The sequence below is a fragment of the Salmo trutta genome, chromosome 24 (assembly GCF_901001165.1).
Source record: "Salmo trutta chromosome 24, fSalTru1.1, whole genome shotgun sequence".
Lineage (NCBI taxonomy): Eukaryota > Metazoa > Chordata > Actinopteri > Salmoniformes > Salmonidae > Salmo > Salmo trutta.
Window position 1 is genome coordinate 678,892 of NC_042980.1, and position 21,143 is coordinate 700,034.

Here is a 21,143-nt window from a genome sequence, read left to right on the forward strand (position 1 = left end):
TTGCATGGGAATACTCTTTTGTTGAAATTAACGTGTTGCATATTGTCATTAGCACACTATTAAAATAATGAAGTCCGTATTTGGGCAAATCTTCGCCACCTGCCACCCGGGTACCATCAAGATTAATGGAAAAATATGTAAAACATTTCATTTAAATGTTCATCTGACATTGTTTTGCAAGCATGTTCTCTTCTCTGTCATATGCTCATAATTTATGAAAGCAATCTCGATCAACATAACTGGGGCTATGAAAACAGCCTCCCAGCCTAATAGATTCCCATCTCCATTTTGTTGAGTGAGGTTATAATCATGTTAATTGCAATTTACTCTCTCTGGGAATACCAGCAAAATGTATTTAAATAAATCTGTCATTGACAGGGCTGAGAAGATTATGTCAGTTCCATTAAAGACATGTCTTGGTGAATTACACTGGATAGATAGGCAGGAGTGATGGAGAGACATTTACTAAAATGTGTCAGTCAAATCAATCACACACCAAAATAACAACCAGTGGTAAGTTTAAACAGTGTGAAACAAGGTAGCCCTAAAGGTATGACAGGTCAATGGCCGAAGCACCTGACCTGAAAAAGGGTACTGTTGCATATTGTAGCCTGGAATCCACACTGAATAACACTCCATTTCACTATAGTTACATTTCAGTTAAACATAATGGATTCAGTTAGGATCCCAGACTATACGGTTATTGTACTGAAACGGAAACATATGGCAACGTTTCAACACCAGGTGGATCTCCATACCCCCTTGACCTGCAACTCAGATCCAAATGTCTCCAACAATGCTGGGTACACATAGGCACGAATGGCAGGCCTATTCTGCAGTCAAGTATAATTTGATGTGCTATGACAATGCTGTCAATATTGTGCTAAGACAGTCCATTGAATTAATACCTGTTTTATACTTCCAGAGAAGGGGTGACATGGGTGGAGAATAGCCCCACCAGATACAGCCTTTCCTGGGCACAGACACAGGGCACAGACAGGGTAGCATGGAACTCTGGTACAGGCCACACAACTTGATAGGCTACTGTATTCAGAGAATTGATGGGTTATGCCACTAGGGTTTGAATTATGGGGGTGTGTGCCTGGGGGTGCTGGGCACGTTTATGATACAGTATAAATGTGGGAACACCCAGTGCAATTGGAAATGTCAACATTGGACTTTCCCACTGCTTCAGGGTATCCCCAAGAAACAAAGCATCATTTAAACATGTCAATAAGTTTTACCGTATGGTCAATGCTCTTCTAAAAAACAACGACATTTTCTAAACACATAAAACCAACTTTATGTGTGATATTCCCATTCATAGTTGAGGCTTGGAAAAACATATACATAACAGTTATATTAAGCTTTCAGAACAGCCTGCACTTTTGGGACTATATTTCTTTGTAAGAAATGGAAATGATTAAACTATATATTTGAACACATGCAGGTCTGCTTTTAAGACACTAGCCTTCACACTCAAGTCCCACCAAAACTACACTTGCATTATTCACACTCAGGCCTCCCAAACACACGCACACACTTTAGAGGGGGTTCCCTAAGCCACTTTGTGGAATAAGCAGAAGTCAACTCCAGACGCTCCTGTCGCCCAATCATAGCGACCGAATAGCAGGTGGAAAATGAGGCAAAAACAAGCAGAACACCATGACAAAATCACAACTAAATGAGAACGATAGGCAAAATAAGTGGGAAGGAGTGAGAAAGAGGTGTGAGGGTGACAGAGAGAGAGATGTGGCCAAATGCCAAGGAGACAGCTTATTGTTGGGTTTTTTGGCTGGGCACAGTGGTGGCTTCAATCTTTTTGTCTGGCTTTGGCCTGGTACAGACCTGAGAGCCCGCTCCAGACACAATAGATCATACAGCAGCAAGTCACACACCCACCCACCCACCCACACCGTGCTGCCATTTCATTACCATGGCCACCAATGGCACCATTAGCCATTCAACACATTATACCTCAGTTCACAGTTAGTGGCTGTGTAACAGCAGTTAGAAAAGGAACCTTGCCACAAGAAGGAGAGAAGTAAAAACAGAGAAATATCGACAATTGTTTATTTTGCGATAAATGGTCAAAGTGTGTGTGTGAGAATATGTGTTTGTGTATGATACACAGAGAGAGACAGTGCATGTATTTACATGTTAGTGTGTGTTTGAATGCGTGGTTTTTATGCATCTCTGGTGCGGAGGTCGGCGAGGGCCTGATGCCCAGTTCAATCGTAGCAATAAGGCCCCTTCAAGGAGAACACCGGCCCTCAGTCCACACACAAAGACCTCAGCTTTACTGACAGGACTGAAGCAAAATCTCAGATTGTTGCTATAACTAAATGTGTTAAGGCTCTTTAGCAAACAGAGCTTTGATGTGGGGCTGAGTGCTGGGGCCCGAAGGAGTGTGTCTGTGTGTGAGTGAGTGAGTGAGTGTGCCCACAGTGCCCAGCCTGAATGGAAGAACAACAGCATCTTGTGTTTGTTTAGCCTTTCCCCCAGCTGGACCCTGGAGGTGGGTGAGCATCTGTCATGACCCAGGAGAGGCAGGAGGCACAGGCACACGCACACCCATGCACTGCCAAAAAGTGCCCACACCCCTAGTGTAACCCTGGACGCTCCATTACCACATGAAAAAATACAATAGTTTACTATAGTATAAACATTGTTGTATTGGGGCTGCAGGTAGCCTAGGGGCGGCAGGTAGCCTAGCGGTTAGAGCGCTTGACCTGTAACTGAAAGGTTGCAAGATCGAATCCCCGAGCTGACAAGGTAAAAATCTGTCATTCTGCCCCTGAACAAGGCAGTTAACCCACTGATCCTAGGCTGTCATTGAAAATAAGAATTTGTTCTTTAACTGACTTGCCTAGATAAATAAGGGTAAAAAAAAATATGATAATAATACAATAATAAAAAAAATATAGTAATTGCAGACTGTAATGATGTTGCGGACTGTACTGTGGTACCTACTGTATACTGTAGTATATACTATAGTAATTACTGTAGTGTTTTAGCAGACTGTAGTATTTACTGTGGTGTGTTTGCAGACATTACTGTAGTATTTACTACAGTGCTTTTGTTTTATGATCATTGACATATAAGTGGGGATCTTCTCCTTGAGGAAACCTATTAGACAAATACTAAAAAAGCACATGTTCCATAACCTGTATGTAGGTTGGACTGGGGTCTGAACAGATATTTCATAGCTTCTGCTCTTTCCTATAACCTGTAGGGAACACAATATAGTCTATACTTGGCATGTAGGTTTCTCACTTATGGGTGGCGGGAGGGGAATGGGGAGTGTATAGGCAAATGAAGTACTGTAGTATTACTGTAGTATTTTTGCTGACTTTACTGTAGTGCTTTTGCAGACTGTAGTATACTGCAGTATTTACTATAGTATTCTACAGTATAATACAACATTCTATAGTAAGTACTACACATGATCGAGGGATACTACAGTGTGTCAAGGGATACTACAGATTCTACAGGATATAACAGTTCACTACATCATTCTATAGTAAGTACTGTAGTAAACTGTAGTAGTTTTCATGTGGGTTACCATTGAAACAACTGCAATTCTTAAATAGTATTTTCACAACCATCTTGCCAACCCTAACCGTAATGTGCTGGCATGGATATTTTCTTCTCAAATTGCCCTTTCCAGCATGGTTCCAGCAACTATGGTGCATGCGCAACCAGGCCAGCGCAGTGCAGCGCAGTTTGGCACGGTCAGTAGTATGAAAAGTGTAAAATAAGATCCTGCTTTACAACATTAACATCAGTCTAAAACATTAACCTTAAACCTGTCATTCTTACCACAAAGACACCGTAGGATATGAATATCAAACATTTGGTGAACAAATTAATCAAATGCATTTCATTTATCAACAACAATCAATTTAATTTAAATAAAACAAAAAAATCAACATCAATAACATCTAGAATTCAAGTGACTATACACCAGGCCTAGTGCAAAGTTCCTGAAATGTTGGTGCTTTGTACCAGCTGATAAACCTGTCTGGTCGAAGAGTTTGGGGTGTCCGGTGGTATCCAGTCACCTCTCGCTAATGCCAGGGTATACATAAAAGTGACACTTTTCACTGTCTCTCAACTTGTCTAGTTTTTCTGTCCCCTCATTTCACTCCTCTGTTCTTTCCTCCCCCCAGATCTTCTTTCAGAGCGCCTCACTTCCCTGTGACGGCAGCAGCTAGCGTTAAGATGTTCTGAGCCTGCTTCACTGAGGGCATGTCGATCATACTGCCCCGGAAGTTGAAGGCACCCTGGAGACAGGGAGAAGAGGTCAGTAGAGAATACTGGAGAAGCTAGTGTGCATCCCAATAATATCTCCTTCTCCAGAAGTGTGCATTTGTTTACTTTCCTTTCAAGTATATGGAAACTCCCTCTAGTCCATTCCTACACCAATCCAATGCTTTTAATACTTTTGGGGAGTAGTGAACGAGTGCACATTCAGGAGGAAGGAGAGATTATTGGGACTCAACCAGAGAACGCAGCTTCCTTATCTCCTCCCCTTCATCTGCACTGGTTGGAAAATACTTGACAGGTAAAAACATTTTGTGGAAGCTCATCACTAGGTTGGCTTGCACCTGGTTAGATCATTTCAGATTGGGCCAATGAAGTAGAGGAGGCAAGGAATTAAAAAAGACCCAATGAGTCAGCACTGGGGGGCAAATCCTAACTTGAGGTCTTGCACGTGTTGCTCCAAATTTCAGGAAACTTTTGTTTTGGGGTAATAAAAGTTCACCGCTAAGAGAAAACAGTGTCTGACTTTCATTTCAGAGTCATCAGCACCTCACCAAAAGGGTGAGTTTTCTTTTATTTATATATATATATATATATATACACACACACATACATATATACACATTTATTAATTTAGCACAGTGGTTCTCAAACGTTTTGGGGCCAGGGACCTCTTTAGTGATATCAAATGAATCAACGACCCCCTTATAATCAGAACACAAATCGAGTGAGAAAAAAAATAGCATACAAGGAGTTCCACTATTGTTGATTTATTTAACAATGAATGACTTCGGCAATGCATGGCCAGACGGACCAAGTCTCGGGCTCAGGGAAGGAATATTTTAAAGGCCCATCTCTTGGCATAGGAGATAACATTTTTCAGTTTAAGCTAATTTCCTGCAATTCTACAGATTTTGTCATGTGGCAGAGAGATGTTTGGTTGCTGCAGCTTTAGGGTTGGGGAGGGGGGGGGGCTTGATTTATTGGAGATAGCTTGTGTCAATTAAAGAAAACCTAGTGGATAATGCTGGAAATATTGGTAAAAATCAAATAAAAAAATCAAACCCAAAACAACTGGCCCTAGTCATAACAACTCTTATCATGGGTTGATATTGACTAATTTGCTGCAGAACACCATTAATATGGACAGGAGATATGTTCATTAATTGAACTACAAATTATGATATTTCAGTATCTTTATTTGACAGTTGTGAAATTACCAGACTAAAAAGCGGACATTTCTGATCAGCTCATCAGCCAGTTACTTCACAAGCAACCTAAAATATCCTGAGCTCAGTTCGCAAAATGAGGGAAAACATTTTCTAAACCTAGACAATATAAATAAGAAGACATCGGCAAGGCATTCACAGTCAATACCAACAGAGAGAGTTCAGGAAGAAACAAACGCCACTGGGGCAGAGAAAGAGAATGACTCTGCTCAAACGCCAAGACAACACGCACACACACCAGGGTTGGGTAGGATGGGTCCCTAGGACGATGCTTAGTGTAGGCAGGGCAGAGGCCGGCAGACAGAGAGAGAGAGAGGTGTGGGGCAGATTGTGTTTTTCTCACACCAGCCTCTCCCTCAATAGGCAGACAGCCCACAGAGCACTACACACAGGAGGCAACGATGCACTAAATTAGAAACAATAATCACATTTTATTTGTCACATGCGCCGCATACAACAGGTATTTCGGGAAAATATAGTTGAGAATAAATAAACTAAAGTTAGAAATAAAAAAGTAACGCAATAAAATAACAATAAGGAGGCTATATACAGAGGGTACTGGTACCGAGTCAATGTGAGGGAGTACAGGTTAGTCGAAGTAATTTGTTCATGTAGTTAGGGGTAAAATGACTATGCATAGATAATAAACCGCCAGTAGCAGCATTGTAAAATTAAAGGGGTGAGTCAATGCAAATAGTCCGGGTGGCCATTTGATATTTAATAATCTACACTTAATCAAACACTCCATCCCACACCATTGTATATTCCAAACCCAAATCTACTCTACTTACCCTGAATACACTGGCGTGTATTCAGAAAAGGACATTAACGATTAAGAGATGTGTGTGAGCACGTACAGTGCATTCAGAAAGTATTAAGACCCACTGAGTTTTCACACGTTGTTACGTTACAGCCTTATTATAAAATAGATTCAATAAAACATTTCCCCTCATCAATCTACACACAATACCTCATAATGACAAAGAGAAAACAGGTTTTTACACATGTATAAAAAAGAAAAAACACAAACACCTTATTTACTTAAGTATTTATACCCTTTGCTATGAGACTCGAAATTGAGCATCCTGTTTCCATTGATCATCCTTAAGATGTTTCTACAACTTGACTTATAGTCCACCTGTGCTAAATTCAATTGATTGGACATGATTTGGAAAGGCACACACCTGTCTATATAAGGTCCCACAGTTGACAGTGCATGTCAGAGCAAAAACCAAGCCATGAGGTTGAAGGAATTGTCTGTAGAGCTCCGAGACAGGATTGTGTCGAGGCACAGATCTAGGGAAGTGTACCAAATCATTTCTGCAGCATTGAAGGTCCCTAAGAACACAGTGACCTCCATCATTCTTAAATGGAAGAAGTTTGGAACCACCAAGACTCTTCCTAGAGCTGGCCACCCAGCCAAACTGAGCAATCGGGGAAGAAGGGTCTTGGTCAGGGAGGTGATCAAGAACCCAATGGTCACTCTGACAGAGTTCCTCTGTGGAGATGGGAGAACCTTCCAGAAGGACAACCATATCTGCAGCCCTCCACAAATCAGGCCTTTATGGTAGAGTGGCCAGACGGAAGCCACTCCTCAGTAAAAAGGCAAATGACAGCCCGCTTGGAGTTTGCCAAAAGGCACCTAAAGACTCTCAGACCATGAAAAACAAGATTCTCTGGTCTGATGAAACCATTATGGAACTCTTTGGCCTCAATGCCAAGCGTCATGTCTTGAGGAAACCTGGCACCATCCCTACGGTGAAGCATGCTGGTGGCAGCATCATGTAGTGGGGATTTTCTTCAGCGGCAGGGACTGGGAGAATAGTCAGGATCGAGGGAAAGATGAACGGAGCAAAGTACAGAGAGATCCTTGATGAAAACCTGCTCCAGAGCGCTCAGGACCTTAGACTGGGGCCAAAGTTCACCTTCTAACAGGACAACGACCCTAAGCACACAGCCAAGACAACACAGGAGTGACTTCGGGACAAGTGTCTGAATGTCCTTGAGTGGCTCAGCCAGAGCCCGGACTTGAACCCGATCGAACATCTCTGGAGAGACCTGAAGCTGTGCAGCGACGCTCCCCATCCAACCTGACAGAGCTTGAGAGAATCTGCAGAGAAGAGAAGAATGGGAGAAACTCCCCAAATACAGGTGCGCCAAGCTTGTAGCATCATACCCAAGAAGACTCGAGGCTGTAATCACTGCCAAAGGTGCTTCAACAAAGTACTGAGTAAAGGGTCTGAATACTTATGTAAATTTGAAATTTCAGTTTTTTTATACATTTGAAAACATTTCTAAAAACCTGTTTGTGCTTTGTCATCATGGGGTATTGTGTGTAGATTGAAAAAAAACTATTTAATACATTTTAGAATAAGTCTGTAACGTAACAGAATGTGGAAAAGTCAAGGGGTGTGAATACTTTCTGAATGCGCTGTACAAAGGGAGGCACAGTAGAAATGTCATATCATAGAGCAGAGCTAGCTGACCCCTGGTATAACTAAATTGATATATGTACTCTTTATATTTTCTTGCATATAATGGCATAGTGTGAGCCATCCTGTAATGTGTATTTTAATGCAGTTATGCACTGATGTCATCCTGTGAATTTCGTTCTAAAGTCCTAAGCAATGACACGTTAATAAACATTTCTTAATTCTACATTCTGAGGCTGACTACTATAGTTGATTTACCTTTCCCTGCTTCTGGTACTCGTCAAAGGCAGCGATCAGTTCTGTAGCCCACTGGACCCTCTCCTGACTGGGTGAGAACTCCTCCTGTACCGCCTGGACCTGGTTGGGATGGATCACCTGCTTACCTGTATAGTGAAAAGGAAAATACATACATGTACATTAGCCTATACATGAACACAGAAATATCTTCAAGCGAATAACTTAACAATCATCTGCTTATCTGCACAGGGAAAAAGATAAACTGCCTACTTGATACAGTAGATATTGTACAAGCATAAAGAAACGCCAACAACATCGCAAAATGAATACAACATTTTCATGCTTTATCAGTTGGTTGAAATTAAGAGGTAACAATGTTAAAATTCTTCTGTGGCTTACTGAGAAATTCAACAACTGCTAAATACTTGGTACATGTTGTTGCTTTTCAAATTACTTGGTAAAATGAATGATGTATTTCTTGACATGTTATTTTATCAACAAAGACCAGATAAACAGTGGACTGTAAAATAAAGTGTCACTGTGATGAAATAATTTTTGTAGAGGCTTTTATATTGTTGTATTTGAAGGTAGCCATCCACAAGCCTCTCTTTCTCTGGTGGGCGAGGGTTCTGTGCCCAGCCGGTGGCCCCACGTTCAGCCGCTGTATGTGTGTTTGTGGTTTCAGTCAGTGTGTGTTTGGTCGGTGGCCCTGTGTTCATAAGGTGTGTGTGTGTGTTTGGCCAGTGTGTGTTCTGTCAGGGTCTCTCAGACTGTGTATATGGGACACCGTGGGGCGAGAGGAAGTGATGCATCACGAGTATCATGGGGTGTCCCCTCCATTTTGTCCTTGAGCAGCACCGTATCGTGGCTGTACCTCGGCTGTAGAGGAGAAACTTTGCTGCACGCTTAGTTACGCTTCAATCTCAGCCTGAACCCATCTGGAACAGGACCCTGACTGCTGCTAAACAGGCCTGTGAGAGCTCGAAGAATACACACAGTAAGCATTTCATTGTTAGTCTACACCTGTTGTTTACGAAGCATGTGACAAATACAATTTGATTTGACATACATACACAGGCAGGCTGGAAGACAGACACACACAGGCAGGCACACACACACACACACAAATAATTCACTGCAGGTGTACTGTTTTTTTCTTTCTATCACAAACACACAATAAAACCATGCTATTACGCAATAATATTGTAACAATTCAGCTGCCAAATTCTAATATACAATCATTCTCACCAGTCTTAGAAAATATCACAGTATTAAAAAGATAATGATTCAAATTGGATCTATTCCATATCTAATTTCTCCAAAACCTCAAAAAGAGTATAATATTCTCTGAATCAACCAATTCTTTCCAAATAATCCCCAACCAGTCAAACAAAAAATGCTAAAAGACCAAGAAACACCACCTTTTCACCCGTATGTCTGTACTTCACAACATTTACCTCATTTAAAAGACACTAACCGAGAGCGATTTACAGGAGCAATTAGGGATAAGTGCCTTGCTCAAGGTTTTCCACCTATATCTACTTGGGGATTCGAAACAGCAACCTTTTGATTACTGACCAAACGCTCTAACTGCTAGGCTACCCGCCGCCCAACTAACAAGGAGTTAAACCCATTCTGACACAATCCTCGTAAGTCTAGGAGCTAACGCACAGCGCTCTGCGCTGCCATTACCCTGTGTACATTGGCGGATCAAACTTGTAGCAGAGAGAAGAGAAGAGTTAGTGCTAGCAGGCAGGCAGTTAGCACTAGGCTAGCAGAATGGAGCCCCTCTCATCCTGGTTAACCCCTGAGAAAGTGTCTGCCTTTTATGTTTCACTTAAGATATTAGTTTGATGATGCTATGTGAATTGTTTTTTACAATATATTTTCATTGAGGTATTTATTTATGTGAGGGTATTTGAATTTGCTGTTTACAGAAAATCATTTGTCGGCAGTTCCACAGAGGGATCATGAGTGTGTGTGTGTGTGTGTGTGCATGTGTGTAGACATGAGGATTCTGCATGCACAGTTCCTTTAGGGCTGGCCATGTTGGATAAACATCCTAAAGAGGAGTCCTTGTCTGAGGGGCGAGTATGTGTCTGAATTGTGTGTGTTTTTCACGTTCAGTGATAGACCTGCAGGGGATTCATTTCTCTTAGAAGAAAATATTCCCTCTTACCTCCTCGGCCACCGGTTTCAAGTTTATTTTTGAAATGCCTTTCTTGCTAGCTCTTTCCTAACAATGCAGCAATAAATATCTGTAGTACTGGATAAAGTAGAGCAAAACACACGAGAAATAGAAATAAGAACACGCAAAAGTAAGTAAGCATCAGGGTCAGTGTCAAAAACACATTCACAATGGGCAGGGACGCTGGAGTGCTAAGGGTAGATATGTACAGGGGTAAGGTGACTAGGCATCAGGATATATGATAAACAGAGTAGTAGCAGCATATATGATGATTGTATATGTGTGTGTACGTGTGTATAGAGTCAGTATGAATGTGTGTGTGTGAGTAAGGCAATATCACCTCCACTGTCCTGTGTGGCTCTGTTGGTAGAGCATGGTGTTTGCAACGCCAGCGTTGTGGGTTCGATTCCCACGGGGGACAAGTACGGGGGGAAAAAATGTAGGAAATGTATGCTTTCGCTACTGTAAGTTGCTCTGGATAAGAGCGTCTGCTAAATGACTAAAATGTAAATGAAGTGTTGGAGTGTGAGTGTGCAGAGAGTCAGTGCAAAAAAACAATACAATAAAAGATCAATTCAGAAAGTCCTGTAACCTTTTTGTTAGCTATTTAGCAGTCTTATGGCTTCGAGATAGAAGCTGTTCAGGAGCCTGTAGATGTCAGTCTTGTTGCTCTGGTACCGCTTCCCGAGTGGAAGCAAATAGAAGTCTGTGGCTTGGGTAGCTGGAGTCTAACAATTCTCTGGGCCATCCTTTCACACCGCCTGATATAGAGGTCCTGGATGGCAGGGAACTTGGCGCAAGTTCCCTCTGTAGCGCCATGCGATCGAGGGGGGTGCAGATGCCATACTAAGCAGAGATGCAGCCGGTTAAGATGCTCTCAATGGTGCAGCTGTATAACTTTTTGGAGGATTTGAGGGCTGTCGTGTTTCTTCACAACTGTGTGCGTGGACCATTTTAAGTCCTTAGTTAGTTGGACATTGAGGAACTTTAAGCTCTTGAACTGCTCCACTCATTAAAGTGGACCCAATATGGATGGGCGAGCGTTTGCCCCTCCATTTTCTGTAGTCCACAATCAGCTCCTTGGTCTTACTGACATTGAGGGAGAGGTTGTTGTCCTGGCACCACACTGCCAGGTCATTGACTTCCTCCCTGTAGGCTGTCTCATTGTCGCCGGTGATCAGGCCTACCACCGTCATGTCATTTGCAAACTTGATGATGCTAGAGTTGTGTGGCCACGCAGTCGTGGGTGAACAGGGAGTGCAGGAGGGGACTAAGCACACATCCTTGTGGGTCCCGTGTTGAAGGGTCAGCATGGTGGAGGTGATATTGCCTACCCTCACCACCTGGGGTCGGACCACCTAGTTGCAGAGGGAGGTGTTCAGTTCCAGGGTCCCAAGCTTGGTGACGAGCTTGGAGGGGACTACGCTGAGCTGTAGTCAATAAACAGCATTCTCACGTAGGTATTTATCTTATCTAGGTGGGTGAAGGCAGTGTGGAGTGTAATTGAGATTGCGTCGTCTATGGATCTGTTGGGGCAGTATGCAAATTTGAGTGGGTCTAGAGTGTCTGGGATGATGAGTTAATGTGTCCCATAACCAGCCTTTCAAAGCACTTCATGATTACAGATATGAGAGCTACAGGGCAGTAGTCAGTGTGGTAGGTAGCCTTAGAGTTCTTGGGAACAGGAATGATGGTGGTCAGCTTGTGGGGATTACAGACTGGGACAAGGAGAGATAGAAAATGACCGTGAATATGCCTGCAAGCTGTTCTGCGCATGCTCTGAGAACGTGGCCTGGAATACCGTCCGACTCCGTGGCCTTACGAGTGATGACCTGATATAAACCTTACTCACGTCGGCCTCACAGAGTGAGATAACCCTGTCCTCTGGGTCGGCGGGGGGCCCTCATGCACAGCTCGGTGTTGTTTTTGTCGAAGCGTGCCGGGTTAAGAATGTGTATGTACTCTGTAATATGAACTTTCAATTAACTTACAGTTTCCAACATAATAATAGCCACATGGACACTAAAGTAAATAGAAAATAAATCTTGTTTTACAAGAAATTCTACCCGACATAAATGTTCTTTCCCATATGAGGGTGAAGAAGGATCTTAGGTTGCTTCTTGTGAGCAACAGCTGCACATTTCTTTGTTTATTCAAATTTACATTTTTAAGCTCTTGCGGAAAATAGTAGAATATGTATGTAAAAAATGTATGTAAATAGTGAAAAAACAAAGAAGCAGTATTGCAATGTGACATCATCTATAAATATGAGTGAATGTTAAGTGTTCCCAAAGGCTGACGAAGGCTGCCGACAAAATTGTGTCCGTTTGTTCTGACCTCTGAATATATATTTTTTAGCAGCAAACTTAAAGAATATTTCAGTGAGTGCAGGTTTTTTCTTTCTTCAGCCATATGCCTTTTGAACCCTGCACACAAATACTTTTTGTTACTACAAATTTGAGCTGAGCACGCCAACTTCTCTTTCCCCTTGTTACCACCCATTCTGGCACTGCCAGGGTTAAAGATGAGAAACGTATGTGTGCGTGTCTAATGAAGGGAGAGTGACAGAGCACACTGACAGACAGGGTGACTCAGGTCCCTTCACTTACACCCCATTGGCTCTCCCAAAACGCATTACTCATGCCCTCCAGCCAATCCCAGGCTGCCATGTGGTGCTGGCCCCCCATTGGAGGATTGCTATTTAGCAAAGGGCTCTCAGGCGAATGATGGGCAGGGTCCCTGGGATGCGAGTGAAATACCATTTGAAAAAAGCACCGAATTTCCACTGAGATTCGGGTAAATGCTTTCTCTCTTTGCATGTGCTGCTGGTTTTTCCAGTTAAAGGAGAATTTCACAGATGGGAGGTGGCAAAAATAATGCTTTGCCACCGAAAATGTTTAGTAAAAGCACAGAAAAGGCCACCATTTTATGGTAAGACAGTGGGCGGGGGAAACAAAAAGACTACACAGCCACAAAATGGACTTGATATGGACAAGATATAAAAATCATGTGCTCTGTAAAATATAGCTGAAAAGCCTATGCCATCATATCAGAAAAATAATGTTGCTCCAATTCTAAATCCTTCTAAAATCACTCAAAAGAACATAAAACACACCACTTTATGGTATCAGCAGCATGTCCATCATAATGGTCAATTACTGAGAGACAGGCAGTCTTTTGTATGACAATAACCGGCTGACAAAATGTAATGACTGCCACAGCCCTAGTCAGTACTGGTCAGTAGTTGTGGTCAGTAGTTGTGTGGTTTTGGTCAGTAGTTTAGTGGTTGTGGTTAGTAGCTGTGGTCAGTAACTGTGTGGTTTTGGTCAGTAGTTGTGTGGTCATTAGTTGTGTGGTCAGTAGTTGTGTGGTCAGTAGTTGTGTGGTTGTGGTCATAGTTTTGTAGTTGTGGTCATTAGTTGTGTGGTTCAATAGTTATGTGCTAAGTGGTTGTGTGGTCAGTAGTTGTGTGGTTGTGGTCAGTAGCTGTGGTCATAGTTGTGGTGGTTGTCAATAGCTATGGTCAGTAGTTGTGGTCAGTAGATGTGTGGTCAGTAGCTGTGTGGTTGTGGTCAGTTACTTCTAGTCACAACTTCCATACTTGTCTCCGTGCTGCTGTTTGTTGGTACTTTGTTGCTACCTGACAACTTTATGGTTTTCATTTTTAATAACTGTTTAATCAAAATCTTTATTTTACACATTTACCAACATCTTAAGTTTTTTTCCTCTCGCTCAACTTTTTTTCATTCAACTTTTTCACCCGGACACTTTATCTGGACATGGTTCTACAGGACCTCCACCAGCCGAAGCCAAGTAGTAACATTAACATTATGCCATCTAATTGCAGTCGTTGTACTCATAATATACAGGAAAACTATCGCCTTATGGTGAGGATAGGTGTGTTGCAAGCACAGCTTCAGACGCAATCGTTAGACAAGGGTAATGTAAGTGTAGGAAAGGATGAAACAGCGTCAGTGCCACCAATAAGTACAAATAGCAGTATAAATCCCCTCAAACAGCAGCCAGACAATTTTCTCAAGGCTTCTGGAAGGAAATGCTGTCTGAATGCTCAACTGGTGTAGCTCATTCAGCCGACAGAAACTTTCAACCGGTTCTCCCCTTTCAACCGGTCTCTCCTCCACCCGTTACGGGGTCTGAGCCGCCAAAGCCTCCCACCATTAGCTCTGATAAATTCAAAACCCTAGTCACTGGTGACTCCATTACCCGCAGTATTAGACATAAAAATAATGATCCAGGGGGTATGGCTACCGACGTAAAGGCTAATCTGAAGAGGTTGCTGGCTAAGGCTAAAACTGGCGAGTGTAGAGAGGATAGGGATATTGTTATCCACTTCGGCACCAACGACGTTTGGATGAAACAGTCAGAGGTCACCAAGCATAACATAGCTTCAGCGTGTAAACTAGCTAGAAATGTATTTTTACGTGTTTTTTTAAAATCTGATTCTACAGCTTGCATCAGTTACACAAAGTGTAGCCCCGTTGGAAAATATAAACAATACATTTATATTTTCCAACGGGGCAATACATTTGGGTGAGTTTTTTTCTCTCGCCTGAAGTAGCCTCATTTCACTGCCAAAAATAAAATAAACCATCTAGTGTTCAGCGAAATAACAATGTCAAATACAGGTAGCCTAGTCAAATAATTAACATCCAATCACATTAACCATTACTCTCTGCGCAGACATTTAGAAACGAAACATGACAATTGAAAAATAAGCCACGGGAGTTTGAGTGAGAATAAAGACGACTTTCAAGGAGTAAGACGTGTATAAAAGCAACAGACACCATTAATAAGAAGGGTCTGGAAGCGTCTTATATGGTGAGCTACCGAGTGGCTAGGAAAGGCAAGCCCCATACTATTGTGGAGGACTTAATTCTTCCTGCTGCCGCGGATACGGCTGCGACAATGCTGGGGGAAAAGGCCCAAAAAACGATACAGACAATGCCTTCATCAAACAACACTGTTTCACGACGCATCAGTGACATGTCAGGAGATGTTTTAAAACAATTACTGCTTCGCATACAAGCCAGTGAATTATATGCGTTACAGCCTGATGAGTCAACAGACGTGGCGGGCCTGGCACAGCTCCTGGTATATGTCCATTACGTTTATGGGGGTGAATTAAGGAAGACACCCTCTTCTGCAAACCACTGGACACCAGAACAACATGAGAGGATACTACTGGACAGCTTTGTGACATCAAATGGACTTTGGTGGTCAAGATGTGTTGGTATCTGTACTGATGGCGCAAAATCCATGACAGGGAGACATAGTGGCGTGGTAAGGCGCGTGCAAGCAGTTGCTCCCGACGCCACTTGGGTACACTGCAGAATCCACTGAGAGGCTCTTGCTGCCAAGGGAATGCCTGACAGCTTGAAAGAGGTTCTGGACACTACAGTGAAAATGGTTAACTTTGTTAAAGCAAGGCCCCTGAACTCTCGTGTATTTTCTGCATTATGCAATGACATGAGCAGCGACCATGTAACGCATTTACAACTTACAGCAGTGCGCTGGTTATCAAGGGGCAAAGTATTGACACGTGTTTTTGAATTGAGAGACAAGCTTAAAGTTTTCTTTACTAATTTTCACTTGTCTGACCGCTTGTATGATGATGAGTTTCTCACACGACTGGCCTATCTGGGTGATGTTTTTTTAATCGCCTGAATGATCTGAATCTAGGATTACAGGGACTCTCCGAAACTATATTCAATGTGCGGGACAAAATGGAGGCTATGATTAAGAAGTTGGAGCTCTTTTCTGTCTGCATTAACAAGGACAAAACATAATTGTATGATATTTTGTATGCAAATGAACTCAAGCTTACGGACAATGTCAGATGTGATATAGCGAAGCACCTGAGTGAGCTGGGTGCGCAATTACACAGCTACTTTCCCGAAACGGACGACACAAACAACTGGATTCGTTATCCCTTTCATGCCCTGCCTCCAGTCCACTTACTGATATCTGAACAAGAACAAGCACACCCTTCTCATTAACCTGTGGTGAGTTATTCATCATTTTTGATGAACAAATAAGGTTTTATATGTAAGATGGCTAAATAAAGAGCAAAATGATTGATTATTATTTGTTCCCTAGTCCTATAGGAGCTCTTTGTCACTTCCCACGAGCCGGGTTGTGACAAAAACTCATACTCATTCTTATGTTTAATAAATGTATCGTATAGTGTGTGAGTGGCAGGCTTACAATGATGGCAAAAAACAACATTGGAACAACACGCAGCTGGAGGTTGAATGTTTGAAGGGGTATGGGACTATACAAAGTTTGGGAACTACTGAGTCACGCCGATGTGGAATAACGTTCCATGTAGCCATGGCTCTAAGTAATAGTGGCGAATCCCATAGTCTGTTCTGGATTGTGAATAGACCTCTGGTGGCATGTCTTGTGGGGTACTGTATGCATGAGTCTCTGAGCTGTGTGCTAGTAGTTTAAACAGACAGATCGGTGCATTCAGCATGTCAATACTTCTTACAAAAATAAGTAGTGTTGAAGTAAAACGCCGCTCTACTTTGTGCCATGATAGATGGACATGAACATGATTAATGTTAGCTCTCAGTGTACATTTAAGGGCCAGGTGTGCTGCCCTGTTCTGAGCCAATTGTAATTTTCTTAAGTCCCTCTTAAGAGGGTCTTAGTCCAGGTGGAACAAAACTAGTGCCTGTGGGACCTGCCTTGTTGACAGTGTTGTTAAGTAGGCAGAGCAGCGCTTTATTATGGACAGACGTCTCCCCATCTTAGCTACTGTTGAATCAACATGTTTTGACCATGACAGTTTACAATCCAGGGTTACTCCAAGGATTTTAGTCACCTCAACTTGCTCAATATCCACATTATTCATTGCGGGATATACAGTTGAAATCAGAAGTTTACCTACTTAGATTGGAGTCATTAAAACTCAGTTTTCATCCACTCCACAAATTTCTTGTTAACAAACTGTAGTTTTGGCAAGTCAGTCAGGACATCTACTTTGTGCATGACAAGTAATTTTTCCAACAATTGTTTACAGAAAGATTATTTCACTGTAATTCACTGTATCAATATTCCAATGGGTCAGAAGATTACATACACTAAGTTGACTGTGCCTTTAAACAGCTTGGAAAATTCCAGAAAATTATGTCATGGCTTTGGAAGATGCTAATTGGCATTATTTGAGTCAATTGGAGGTGTACCTGTGGATGTATTTCAAGGCCTACCTTCAAACTCAGTGCCTCTTTGCTTGGCATCATGGAAAATCTAAAGAAATCAGCCAAGACCTCAACATTTTTTTTGTAGACCTCCACAAGTCTGGTTCATCCTTGGGAGCAATTCCTAAACGCCGGAAGGCACTACGTTCATCTGTACAAACAATAGTACGGAAGTATTAACACCATGGGAGCACACAGCCATCATACCGCTCAGGAAGGAGGTGCGTTCTGTCTCCTAGAGATGAACATACTTTGGTGCGAAAAGTGCAAATCAATCACAGAACAACAGCAAAGTACCTTGTGAAGATGCTGGAGGAAACAGGTACAAAAGTATCTATATCCACAGTAAAATAAGTCCTATATCGACATAACCTGAATGGCCGCTCAGCAAGGAAGAAGCCACTGCTCCAAAACCGCCGTAAAAAAAGCCAGACTACGGTTTGCAACTGCACATGGGGACAAAGATCGTACTTTTGGAGAAATGTCCTCTGGTCAGATGTAAAAAAAAAAATAGAATTGTTTGGCCATGATGACCATTGTTATGTTTGGAGGAAAAAGGGGGAGGCTTGCAAGCCGAAGAACACCATCCCAACCATTAAGCACGGGGGTGACAGCATCATGTTGTGGGGGTGCTTTGCTGCAGGAGGGACTGGCACACTTCACAAAATAGATGGCATCATGAGGAAAGAAAATTATGTGTAACTATTAAAGCAACATCAAGACATCAGTCAGGAAGTTAAAGCTTGGTCACAAATGGGTCTTCCAAATGGACAATGACCCCATGCATATTTCCAAAGTTGTGTTAAAATGGGTTAAGGACAACAAAGTAAAGGTATTAGAGTGGCCATCACAAAGCCCTGACCTCATCCTATATTCAACCAACTTATTGTGGGAAGCTTGTCGAAGGCTACCCGAAACGTTTGACCCAAGTTAAACAATTTAAAGGCAATGCTACCAAATACTAATTGAGTGTATGTAAACTTCTGAGCCACTGGGAATGTGATGAAAGAAATAAAAGTTGAAATAAATCATTCTCTCTACTATTATTCTGACATTTCACATTCTTAAAATAAAGTGGTGATCCTAACTGACCTAGGACAGGGAACCTTTACTGGGATTAAATGTCAGGAATTGTGAAAAACTGAGTTTAAATGTATTTGGCTAACGTGTATGTAAACTTCTGACTAACTGTAGTTGAGGTTTATGATTTAGGGTATGATTTGTCCCAAATACAATGCTTTAAGTTTTTTTAATATTTAGGATGAATGTGTTTATTGCCATCCATTTTGAAACTGACAGCAGCTTTTTGTTAAGTGTTGCAGTGATTTCACTCGCTGTAGTATCTGACGTGTATAGTGTTGAGTCGTCCGTATATATAGACACACTGGGTTTACTCAAAGCAAGTGGCATGTCATTAATAAGGGTTGAACAAAGTAAAGAGCCTAGACAGCTGCCCTGGGGAATGCCTGATTCTACCTGAATTATGTTGTAGAGGGTTCCATTAAAGAACACCCTCTTTGTTCTATTAGACGGGTAACTATGATCTATAATGTCAAAAGCCGCACCGAAGTCTAATAAAACAGCTCCCACAATTTTTTGATCATTCATTTCTCTCAGCCAATCATCAGTCATTTGTGTAAGTACCGTGCATGTTGAATGCCTTTCCCTATAAGCATGCTGAATGTCTGTTGTCAATTTGTTTACTGTGAAATAGCATCGTATCTGATAAAACACAATTCTTTCAAAAAGTTTACTAAGGTTTGGTAACAGGCTGATTGGTCAGCTATTTGAGCCAGTAAAAGGGCTTTACGGTTCTTGGCAAGAGGAATGACTTTTGCTTCCATCCAGGCCCGAGGGCACACACCAGCTTGTAGGCTTAGTTTGAAGATATGGCAAATAGAAGTGTCAACATCGTCTGATATAATACCCAGTAATTTTTCATCCAAGTTGTCAGAACCAGGTGGCTTATCACTGATAAACAACAATATTTTTTCACCTCTTCCACATAACATTCTGTAGATGTTATAACCATGTATTGTAACCACTGTATCAAAGGTATTATCTAAATGAGTTTCAGAGATTATTAGGGATTATCTGAGCTGGGCTTGGGTCATTGACAAATCATTGTCCCAATGCAGCATTGAAATGAATGGACAGGAGTCCATGTGCCAAGATAATTTGGATGGACTCCATCATTCCTGTAGAGCATCTTCTGTTTCCAGAAGGTGTCAAAGTTATCTATAAAACTTTTCCAACAGTGCTACAGTAATCATTTAGCCAAGTGTGAAACGCCGGTAGCCTGTAAATCTTTCACACCCACGGCCCAACAATGGTGCCGGACCGTATATAATTGGCCGCTTTTTGGAATCATTCAGAGCTAGACTCAGTTCTTTAAAATCAATATTCAGCAGTTCCGAGCTAGCCCTCCCAATGTCGTCTGACCCCACATGGACTAAGACAGAGTCAGCTCCTGGCAGCTGTCATAGAACGGTCGGAAGCAGCCTTGCAACGTCCTGTACTCGTGCTCCAAGATAACACTGGGTTTTTGCTCTGGGAACAGAGGTCAGGTCATCCTTTAGCCTTGAGAGGTTTCGCAAAACCCTCGAGGAGCGAAGGGCGGTGGGGCCCGATGGACCTGAGCCAGCTGTAGTATCCATCATGGATGATGAATGGGTCGGAGTCTTAGACAGCCTCACGGTCCGTTGAGGGGGGAGCTATGAGGAGCTGAACGTGAGGTAGAAACCACCGGAGAGCCACAGAGGACGCAGGCGCAGGTACCTCCGGATTCCATCTGAAATCGGAAGCCCCCAGGGAAGAAGGCGCTGGAATCTCTGGATCCAGAGCGAGGAAGCTGTTTCTAGTCTGTGTCTGGTCCGGGATTACCATCACCAAGGAGGCCCCCATTGACAGAGGTCGCTGCTTTCGAACACCACGGCGAGTGAAATATCTGGCTGGTTGGTAGGATCAAGAACAGGAACATTCACCAAGTCATCCAAAAACAACCTAATAACTCCATTCTCCAGGTAAGGATCTTTGCAGAGCACTGGCCAGTCAGCTGTGGAGAGCTGACACGGCTGTGACACTTCCACCAGGCCAGAGGGGCGTCCAGCTACTGGAGTAGAAGACAAATAAAAAGTAGGCGGTGTGGGTTCCCCAGTAGCTTGTGTAAGTTCGCTACTTGTTTGCTAAGAGTAGCCACTTCGCCCCTGTGCAAACAAACAGTTGCTACATTGAAAGTCCGGTCGATCCACATTGTCCCGGAATAGAGCAAAATAAAACACAGCTCCTGTAGAGTTAAAAACGTTTGTTAGCATCCTCCATTTGATGCTACAGGCTAGCTAAGCTAGGTGGGCTTCCGTGTCTCTCTTCTTTAAAAAAAATATAATACGTTTATTATTTTCCGCAAAAAATGTATTAAAAAAAGACAGCAATACAAACATTGACATTCATTGTACTGTTCAATGGGATGGCCAATTTAGAGGACAAAACAAAACTTAACTCACACATACACATAATAAAACAAAATCCTATTAGGTGGTACATGTATGAGAAGACAGCATATAGTCAT

General features: G+C 42.4%; 1 protein-coding gene across 1 annotated transcript in view; it reads right to left on the bottom strand.

The window, feature by feature from the left end:
- Positions 1-3,881: 3,881 nt before the first annotated feature.
- Positions 3,882-21,143, bottom strand: part of clybl (citrate lyase beta like) — a 161,134-nt gene continuing 143,872 nt past the window's right edge. Inside the window, exons 7-8 of the mRNA XM_029710741.1 lie at positions 8,186-8,310; positions 3,882-4,286 (exon numbers count right to left, since the gene is read on the bottom strand). Coding sequence (XP_029566601.1) covers positions 4,191-4,286; positions 8,186-8,310 — 221 coding nt within the window. The 3' untranslated portion in view covers positions 3,882-4,190. The remainder of the gene's footprint in view (positions 4,287-8,185; positions 8,311-21,143) is intronic.